General features: G+C 43.8%; 1 protein-coding gene across 2 annotated transcripts in view; it reads right to left on the bottom strand.

The window, feature by feature from the left end:
• Positions 1-7,531: 7,531 nt before the first annotated feature.
• The window catches only part of KIF3A (kinesin family member 3A), a 63,961-nt gene continuing 60,334 nt past the window's right edge, over positions 7,532-11,158 (bottom strand). For both annotated transcript variants that reach the window (XM_066591215.1, XM_066591213.1), the window contains one exon: positions 7,532-9,809. In XM_066591215.1, the coding sequence (XP_066447312.1) occupies positions 9,761-9,809 (49 nt within the window). In that variant the 3' untranslated portion in view covers positions 7,532-9,760. The remainder of the gene's footprint in view (positions 9,810-11,158) is intronic.

Below are 11,158 nucleotides of genomic sequence, written 5' to 3'. Positions count from 1 at the left end.
ACGAGCGAATTATGTAATCGCTGGCTTGTTAGCTCATGCAGCCTGTTTATACAATTCATCGTTGGCTCGTTCAAACATTCATTGTATAGGCAAATAAGGATGACTAAATGAGCGCTGTTTAAAGGCCCATTTAGACACGATTATCGCTCAAAAGCCGTCTTTTGAGTGATAATTGTTGTGTGTAACTGCATTTACATCATTCAGTTTTTGTTACCGTGTCGCTCATAGTCGTCTTTTAGCGTGCTGAAAGACTACGATGAGCCTGGTCAGGGATTCACAGTGGGATACAGCTGATACTATTGTTTCAGCTGTATCCCACTTTCTGATAACGGGTTGAGTATGGAGAACAGAGCGGTCCAGCTTTGTTCTACATACCTGGCACGGAGCGCTCAGCTGTATAACAGCCGGGCGCTCTGTGCATAAAACATCTGGATGCAGAAGACAAGCGGGGACACCCTGCTTGTCTTCTGCATCCTCCGCTCCGAGCGCTTGGCTGTATAACAGCCGGCGCTCGGAGCGGAGAACAGCTGTATGCAGAAGACAAGCGTGGACACCCTGCTTCTCTTCTGCATCCTCGGCTGGCAGTGCAAGGTGATCGCTCATCTTGCGCTGTAAATGAAACAACGATGATCGCTTAAAAGTCACTTAAGCGACATGTTTTGAACGATTATCGTTGTGTCTAAATGAGGCATTAGGCCTCTTTCACACGGGCTACAAAATCTCGTTACAAAACACATGTACGCGAAGCTCAGGGTTTCCAATGGGTTCTTCCAGGATACAAAACATCACTTGTGCAAGAAACCATTGGAAACCATGAGCTTCATATACATGCATTTTGTAGCGATGATTTTGTAGTAAGATTGTGTAGCCCACGTAAAAGAGGCCTTAATCAAGCAAAAAGTGAATGAACAAACAATGATTTTTATGCCTGCAGAAAATGAAAGACTAGAGAAAAGTGAACAATTGTTTGGCTGTTGGTTTGCATTTAGACTCAACGATTATCATTCACTTTTACTCGTTTGAAAGATTTTTCGAACAATATCATTCTGTTTACCTTTTTTTGTGCATCTTTTGTACGTATCTATATTTTGCAATGCTAGTCTTTTCTAGAATATATCTACAATTTATAAGTCAGCCTTGTCTGTTTTAAAAGGAATCATATCTCTGAAGATTGTGTTCATAATTCATAAGTCTGGGTTCCAGTTTACCTGTAACAAACTGGTCGTGGCAGCGTGTATTGTGAGCGGCATTGTAGAGCGCTAGAGTGTGTTAGAACGGATCAGGTGTGATTTGAGCTTTCACTTTGCATGTTTGCAGAAGCCCAGAAAAGCTGGATACAAATCAGCCTGTATTCTAATAACTCCAAGCATGCAATACTGATAGAGTGATCAATTGAAGCTCTGCCGTGACAGTTGGTAGCGGTAAGTGCACTCGGATAGTCGATCCATGATTAATTGGGAACAGAGGCGGGATCGTTAGGTATCGTCACCTCTTCTCTCTTCTCCTGTACGTGACACTGACCTACAGTGATTGGCTGATTGGAGACACGCCCAGCCAGCACAATCCCCCACACCTGAATAGGAAAGCTCCAGAGAACCTGTAGAACCACAGATTTCAAAAGACAGACGTGACGTGGACTTTCTAATGTTAAAAACGCATCGCACAAAAATTGCAAAGCACAAACTTCCGATGCGTTTTTAACATTGACATTCGTGTTAAGAAAATGCAGCTTTAACATAGCGTTAAAAAAACGCAAGTGTGTGGGAGCCCTTAGGGTGTTTTTAGGTGGAACAATTATCGTTCAAGGAGTGAAAGTGAAAGATGATCATTTAGTCTAAACACGAGGCAATGACTGAACGACAAACGAATCGTTCACTTTTCACTCGTTAATTTTCTGTTGGATCTTTCGGTTTCAACACTGCATCTTCAGTCCTTCTCAGTCACTTACACAGCAAATGTGAAAGACTGAACGATTCTGAACTTCTCATTTGAACAAGCCAATTAGTCGGCAGGACTCTAGGCTCTGTCGATGTACTACTAGGGAAATTGTTGGCTGTTTTGGAGGAATCATTTCAGAAAGAATTATTATGTGTAACTCTCTCCGGGAAGCAAATATTATCATGATACCTGCAGAGGTAAGGAAACCCAGAGATTTATAGACCAATGTCTTTGTTCAACACTAATGCAAAATTATTACCTAACGTTTGCGTAATCTGATTCTGCACAAGTTTAGGATAATTGATTCATCGTCATCAGTCAGGATTTATTTCCGGCAGACCTACAAATTGTAATATTAGAAGAGCACTTGTTAAAATTCAAGAGGGGAATATAGGAATTAAAGAAAAATCTATTCTTTGTTTGGATGCTATCAAGGCTTTTGGCAGAGCTGAATGGAGTTTTATCTGGGCAGTCTTAAGCATAATGAGATAAGAAGTATATAAAATGGGTTATGTTTCTAATAGCCCAGTAGCATGTATTAAACGTAATGGGAGATTATCTGATACTTTCCCACCAATGAGGAAATCTAGATAGGGCTGCTTGCTATCTCCATTTATGTTTGTCATTACGCTCAAACCAATGGCTGGGATGGTAAAAAAAGCAAAGCTATTAAGGATGGATGGAAGAGCTTTCATCCATGACACACAAAGAAGTCCATCATCTACAGGCAAGCTCTGCGATACATCCAGATCTGTTTAGAGAGTGAAGACAGAAAACAATATTTAATCTCTGATGAACACATTTCTACAACAGGGATGTCATCCGCTGGTTATAGATGAACAGATTGACAGAGCAGCCTCTGGAAGACAAACAGAAGAGAACAGCAGGATTCCTCTAGTGGTCCCATACAGCCCCCAGAGGAACATCTGTGGATCTTCAGTCCACACTCCATAGGTATAATAGGCTTATTATTAAATATTCCCAGATTTACCCGTCCTCTAATACAGACACCCACAGAACCTAAGCAATCTTCTCATCACGAATGCCCACACATCACCATCAGAGACTGGCACTTACCCTTGTATCAGCAGAACATGCAAGATCTCTATCCACGTCCTATCAACAAACACAGTCCACATGCCCAACACACAGCAGGACTATGAAATTACTGACACTTTCTCCTGCATATCCTCCAATGTGGTGGACAGAATACAGAAACTACAGGATGAATCTGGATACCTCTGAGGAATCATTTCTATTGACCGGATTACAGTTTATAGGATTCAAAAATCTAAACACTCAAAGGTCATAACAACAGAGTAACAACAGCAGAGACAGAGAATATGGAAATTCAGAGTTCATAAGAACTTTCAAGACATTGACACAAGGGCTTAATTTAACATGTGGGTTTATGATTCATTCTATGGATACCTCACACCCATCAGCCTGACCTGTGACTTTCTCAGTAATCACCATCTCACCACAAACCTTACGTCTGTCACTTTACATGGCAACATTATTTAAATGCCATTTTTTCTCTTGAGGGATTTATTTGCCCTATTCCACTTTTTAAATGCAAATTAATCACACCATGACTCTGCTCTTTTGTATATATCGGTGTTCCTTTAAGGCATTTAGAAACTTCAATTATCGCTCAAAAGATGTCTTTTGAGCGACTTTGGAGCGATAATCGTGTCATTTACAGTGCAAGATGATCGCTCAAACGTTGAGTGATCACCTTGCGCTCCGAGCGGAGGATGCAAAAGAGAAGCAGGGCCGCTTGTCTTCTGCAACTAGCGTGGTCTTAGGGCAGTATTGGCACGTGAAAATATCGCAGCTGTACTGCACTAAAGAACGTGTGAACGGGTGATTTACAGCTATTAAGTAATAATAAATAAACTATTATTCACACGATTGGAGGTGCGTGTTATCCTGCTCCCAGAGGAGTCTATGGAAACTCCCACGTATCACGCACCAGAGATAGGTCAGGTCCTATCTTTTCTCGCACCACGGACCTTAGATGTGAGCTTTGCAGTCGAATGTCCTATCTTTGTTAGGTGCAAGTATTTAGTGAGTCTAAAACTCCTTCATGTGATCGCTTCTATAGGAAACCATTGGCTCTAATAGACACAATCTTTTCATGGACCGATAATGCGCTAAAACCACGGTCGGCTGAATGAGGCCTAATGGAGATGGTGGAGTTGGGAGTTTGCAAAATATTTATCTTCCTTTTTCTTGGGTTTTTCTTTCTTGCTCTTTTGTTGTTGTTTTCGCTGAGTCACGTATTATATTGTTTAAGGCCGGCTTTCCACGGCCGTGACGGGCTCCGCCGCGGAATTTTGCGGCAGAGCCCGTCACGGCGCCCCCCAGAGACCCCAATACTTACCTTTGGATCCGGCGTCTTTCATCCCGCATGACGCTTCAGCGCATGCGCAATAGAGCGCGTGACGCGCCGCAGCATCATGTGACGCGCCGGCCGTGTCATATGACACGCCCACAGCGTCATATGATGCGGCTGGCGGTGGGCGGGGAAGCGGTTTCACGCTATCTTCCGCTGTGCTACAGTGGAAGATAGCGTGACGGACGGCTTCCATTGACTGCAATGGAAGCCGGCCGTGCGTACACCCGCGGCAAATAGAGCATGCCGCGGCTGAGGACGGGAGATTTCACGGTGCGGAATTCCGCGATGGATTCCACACTGTGAGCATTGAGCTATTGGGTTCAATAGAACCTAATAGCTGCGGGCAACGCGGCGGATTATCGCCACGTATTACGTGGCAGAAATCTGTCCGTGGGAAGGAGCCCTTAGTTTGTATTTTGGATGTTACTAAGGTCTTGCAAATACTTTTTCTTTTCTTTTTAGGGCTCACACAGGCAAATGTGTATTTGGTCTGCAAAATCCATAGTGTTTTTACTGTGTGTGGATATGCATATTTAACGCGGATCCTTTCTTGATCTGCCTGAGATGTCCTCCTGCTGCAAAACTCGGCATGCAGTTACATCTCCTTCTAGGTGCTTGATTTTTATTGATAAATAGTGTATAATGCTCACATCCGTAAACTCAGCCGGTCAGCTCTTAGAAGCCCTTAGGCCGCTCTCGCACCGGACGCTTTTTACCATGATTAGTGCCGCGTCCCGATCGCCGTGCTAATTGTAGTACAACGCTCCCATTGACTTCAATAGGGCCTCGCAGACCTGCGCTCCAATGCGACGTTTCTAACCCACAATTTTCGAGTGCCATCTGTTCTATTTTTCTCAGTTTTCGAGTTTAAAGGAGATGTCCCGCGCTGAAACGGGTTTTTTTTTTTTTAAACCCCCCCCCGTTCGGCGCGAGACAACCCCGATGCAGGGGTTAAAAAAACCACCCGCACAGCGCTTACCTGAATCCCGGCGGTCCGGTGACTTCAATACTTACCGCTGAAGATGGCCGCCGGGATCTTCTACCTTCGTGGACCGCAGCTCTTCTGTGCGGTCCACTGCCGATTCCAGCCTCCTGATTGGCTGGAATCGGCACGTGACGGGGCGGAGCTACACGGAGCCGCTCTCTGGCACGAGCGGCTCCATAGAAGAAAGCAGAAGACCCGGACTGCGCAAGCGCGGCTAATTTGGCCATCGGAGGGCGAAAATTAGTCGGCACCATGGAGACGAGGACGCTAGCAACGGAGCAGGTAAGTATAAAACTTTTTATAACTTCTGTATGGCTCATAATTAATGCACAATGTATATTACAAAGTGCATTAATATGGCCATACAGAAGTGTATAGACCCACTTGCTGCCTCGGGACAACCCCTTTAATGCACCTAAATCACTGATGTAGTGCGTTAAAAAGCGCTGTTAAACGCTGTACCATGCGTTCTAAACGCCGATCGAAATCGCTGCACAAATGCCACGATTCTGAGTGGCGTTTTCTGAACGTATGTGTGTGAGAGGCCTGAAGTTTAACGCGTATCTGAGTTTCAACATTTTCTAAAATACACCAGGTTCCCCTTACCCACTAATTTGCTGCAGTTTGTACTCGGTTTCATGTCTGTTATTCAGGTGGTCTTTCCCATTATTCTACTGCCCTGCTGTTTGCAGTCCATTTTCAGGGAGGGGGCATATAGCAAGCCTAACACTTTGCCAGTAGTACACTGTCCTGTCTTCCTTGCTCTTACTTCCCAGGCTGCATTGCACTGTCTCTGACCCAATTAACAGGGAAGCAGTACCTGAATGCCTCCATCCCTCTGCTTTCCCAGGCCAATCAGGCATTTAGAGACATTTTGACCAAATTGTTATTAAGCCCACTATAATATGTGTACACACAAAGGCACAAAACCACATTCTGTAAGGGTCCTTTTCAACATGACGACTGTTGTCTCAGTGATTATCACTCCTGTTTATTTCACACATGAGCAATCATCGCTCAGTGAATGGAGGGGGAGCCGGTCAGAGATTACTCCACTTGCCCGCCTTCATTCACTGTAAACAGGCAGTCATCCATAAATTCATAGATAAATGCCTGCCTGTTTACATGGGGCGATTGTTGTTTGATTGTCATGACTGCGTGATCTAAAAGACAAACAAACAAATTATCATTTGATGGTCTGTCGCTGCAAGCATTTACACTAAATGGTTATTCAGATTTCACCAATCCAGCAAAAATCTGAACGATAATTGTGCAGTGTATAAGGGCCCTAATAGCAGAACAGGCAGAGATTATTATCACAGTGTCTGCAGATCTGTAAGCCTGCGGCTTGTGAACAAAGCCCTCCCCCTGTTGCTATGGAAACATCCATATGTCCTTGTTACTATAGAAGTTCTTTACCTAAAGACAGAGAGTGGAGTGCAGAGAAGCTGGAAGGGAGACCTCTAGTGGCAGCCACTTCAAAAGTGACTTACAGTGCTAAAGCAACAACATTTTTAAAGGAAGTATATTACAGAAACGATAAGACTAACATGAGCTAGTAGATGAGCATAAGTTGTCTGAAATGGTAAGTGCCCCTTAACTTATGGGGCTCAAAGGAGCTGACAGATTTCCTATAAGATGAACTTACAATGATCAATTCTCTAGCATGAACATGGGCTTCCACGGTAAGCGGTTCATCTGAATGTGCAAACGGCTGATCTGTTTGTTTATGCAAACATAAAACATGCTTACTGGTTGGCTGCACTTCTCCCCATGTAAACAGGCAGATGTGTAGCCGACCAATGACAGATGTGGCAGAATGACCGTATTAATGATGAAGTGTCCCCATAAATCCAATCATCTGCTATATATGAACGGCAGCGAAGGAATGCTTTGTCGATCAGCGCTAGTTATAGTGGACCAATTCTCAACCCAAGTAAATGGGTCCCTAGGGCGTATGTGTCCCGCGTATTACGGGCATATATTTCATGCGTGTAAATACGCAGTACACAGCAAATACACATTTACATGTTAGAACCCAAAAGCCTACATTGGAGTGTATTACGAAAGTAATATGTAACCAAGGGGCTTCTTCACAGGAACGTGGTGACAGTGTAGTACGCGCCCAGGATTCCTATAGAACCAATAGGACCGTCTCCCCAATATATCGGAATAACGAACCATCCCAATAATCCACCGCGCACAAGTTTCAAATACAAGTAGAATTTATTTCAACGCAAGTGAGACTCACACAGAGAGAAGAAAGTGATAAAGTAGGTAAACCAATTAAAATGTACAGTATAACAACGTGAAATGTAACAATGATGTGGAGCAAATGGTTTGATGGCAGATGAAACAAAACATCTATGGAAACAGTAATCTGAGCAAAATACAAGATCTCAGCAGTCACATTAGCCTGTACCGCCATACAATGATGGGTAGCTGTATATTCACACACTTCGCTTGTCCTCTACCTCTCTGGTCTAACTCGTTCATACCTGGAGCTGCGGAGTCGTAAGCCAAACGTCCGACTCCTTCATAAGAAGAATTAGAATACATTTCCTGTAGTAAGATGGTGACATCGGGCTTTACGGAATATTTTCATTTTACACCGGAGTTGGAATCTGCACATTTCTACCGACTCCACAGCCCTGTTCACACTCATGGGACAAATACATGAAAGAACAGGCTGTTCAATGCAAATGTTCACCGCAGTCACTAAGAGGTTAATAAGGCGTGCAGAGGAAGACAAAATCATTGAAGGCTGCAGGATTGGTTTCCCTACTCTGGATATGTACAAGTACTATCAAATAAATCAGGAAATGCTGATATGGTATGACAGCTCCAGGCCAGAGATCTATAAAGGCAGCAATGATCCGAACCATCTCCATCCAACAACAGGGGGTACTTTGTCCAACTGGTTAGATTAACCATTTCATCAAAATGGGCCGTTTATATTATAATACGTAAATAAATGCTAAATAAAGTGTAAGGTTAGTGGGGATTATTGATGGACATTACTCTTACACACTAGCTGGACTCTTTATTTCTCCAGTTTCAAGCATATAATGAATAATTTGCTCTAGTGGTGTATAACCCCATGGTTCATAATATGCTATAGGCAGCAAACTCTCACTCCTGTAAGCAATGACAATATAGTGAACGGGAAGTAGAAAAATGGACAAACAAGTAGTTCACAAAAATAAAAATACAACAAAAAAAACTATACAACAGGACACAAAGTATCCCCACAATATACATTAAAAAGGACTTGTCATGTTGGCTGCATAGTGCTGGGAGACAGGAGTCAGCGGACAGCGGCGGCGGCACAGCGGTAGAGACACTTCCGCTGACTTCACAACATAACAGATCCTCTGTAAATAAATATGACGTACAAGATAATGAAGCTCTGTGAATACCATTGTATGAGTGATACCCTATAGACTGGGACTTGGGCACATTGTGGCTGTACATAGGATGACATTACCTTGGTAAGAGGTTTCCCCGAATGATAGAACAATCTACGACTTTTTAGGGTGGCGCTACCATGCGGTGCATCACTGCTAGGAGTAACATGCTGGGCTAGCTAAACGCAAACCTGTAAGAATATTTAATATATAAGAAGTCTAAAAAAATATGTATAGCATAATAACTGGATTGATACAATAGGTCATTTTCTGATTACGCATCCCCTTTGCTCCCTACTGCTGGAAGAAGATAATGATCCCTCATTAAGAATTAGCTCCATTTATAATATTCCTCTTCAGGAGACGCTCAGCGAGGAAACCAGACTTACTGCAGGCACAAAAACTTCCTGTAAACTTGTAAGGATTGAGGCAAAGTGAATGTGTATTTCATGTGTTTCCTAGATGCAGTGGGACTACAAACCTCAGCATATCTTGCCCATGTCCATTTTGAATATCGCAAACAAAACTGAAATGAAATGAACATAGGGGTAGACCGGTCTTGGCGTATCCCGTCCATGCATGTACGCTTCCACGGATAACTCAAGGCCAAATCTAGAACATTCTAACTCTGCAGAATGCTATATGTCCTGGAAGTATAAGGGAGTGTCTTACATTGTGCCCATTACCCAGGATGAAATGTTAAAGGGTTAATCCCATGTGTAAATATGCCACAAAAGTCTGAAAGGATCAATTCCCAGAGGTGGGAGCCCATTGATCAGACATTTATGGCATATACTGTGGATTTAAGCTGGGAATACCCCTTTAATGAAATGTCAGCAAATGAAACTTATAATGCCATGAATCTATGATAACGAGGCCTGTCACAATATGAGGAGACGCAGGTTTACAGGGATTATCATACAAAGCCTACACACGGTATCCATTATAATCCACCTCCTGCAGTTTACATCTCAACCATCTCAGACCGCCGTTCTGCCGGCGCACGGCGCCCCTCGCAGTCCAATGCAGCTACTGTAGCAACGAGTCAATCACTGCTTCTGGCTTTGCTGAACGCTTCCTACAGGGAAGGAATTAGGAGATACTGCAATTAATACTGCTGAAATCTGATACAAGCAATATAATTAGATTGATATTACATCATGTGATGTACTTGTCATTATGCTCTAGTATAACTGGCAAACCGCCCCGCAAACAGTCTGCCAAGAAACCATCACAATGTGACGTCACCCTACAAGTCGGCCACGACTCGGTGCTTGCACCAGGGGACTTTACCTTTTTATTTTTTGTAGCACTGGTCAACAAATCAAAATTGTTTTTCTGTATCTGGTTTGAAAACAGGTTGGTTTAACTAATTTTGGGGTGCTGAATTCAGTGCAAGAATCAGATTCTATCCATCATGTCACATTTCTGCGATACATAGCACTATTACATAGACAATAATACAGTATTGCCAAATATTGTCTGGTTTTAAATGAAAAAAAATAATTAATTAATTAAAAAAAAAAAATCACACTCAGAACTCAATAACATTTTTCTGTTAATGTATTTGTGAATGAAACTCAAAAAATACTGATATGCTAAGGTAAGAATGAAGAGAAGTGCTTCATGCAGGTTACAACAAACACTAAACAGCAGTACAGATAGGGTCATGTCGGTAACCTTCCTGCTCAACTACATTGTTCTGCCATCTAGTGACCATTTTTAGAACTTCATCCACTGTGTATTACATTCCAATAAAGAGTTTAGCTTAGGCCGCCTGCAGACGAGCGGGTCGGATCCGGCAGCGAGAAATCTCGCCGCGCGATCCAACCCCAGAGCCTGCAGGGACGAGCGCGTACTCACCCGCGCCTGGCGGCCCCGGCTCTTTGATGTGCCGGCCAGGTGAGTGCGTGCCCCGCAGAAAATTAGAACATGAAACCGCCTAAATAAACAAGGAGTGGGTGCTGTGGCCCCCAATGAACGCGACGAGAAAGAGATTTTACGGTAAGTTATACCAAAAATATCTGTTTCTCGTCCGTATCATTGGGGGCCACAGCTTAGACCATGGGACGTCCACAAGCAGTTCCGAAACAATATATTGGGTGGGCATTCAAAGTTCGGCTGTGCGGTCAACGACCGCCGCCTGCAAGATCTTCCGGCCAAGAGCGGCGTCAGATGATGCAGCTGTGTGGACCTTATAAAATTTTGAGAACGTATGTAAGGAAGTCCAGGTGGCTGCCTTACACACCTGAAGGGCTGAGGCTCCGTGACGGACTGCCCAGGAAGCCCCTACCGCCCGTGTGGAGTGGGCCGTAACCCGAAATGGCGGCGAGCGTCCTGAGGCGCGATACGCCTCTGTTATCAGGGACCTTATCCATTTCGATAGGGTGACTTTTGAGGCTGCCAAGCCCTTTCGGGTCCCCTCCG

The sequence above is a fragment of the Eleutherodactylus coqui genome, chromosome 2 (assembly GCF_035609145.1).
Source record: "Eleutherodactylus coqui strain aEleCoq1 chromosome 2, aEleCoq1.hap1, whole genome shotgun sequence".
Taxonomy (NCBI): domain Eukaryota; kingdom Metazoa; phylum Chordata; class Amphibia; order Anura; family Eleutherodactylidae; genus Eleutherodactylus; species Eleutherodactylus coqui.
This window is presented reverse-complemented; position numbering and strand designations above follow the sequence as displayed.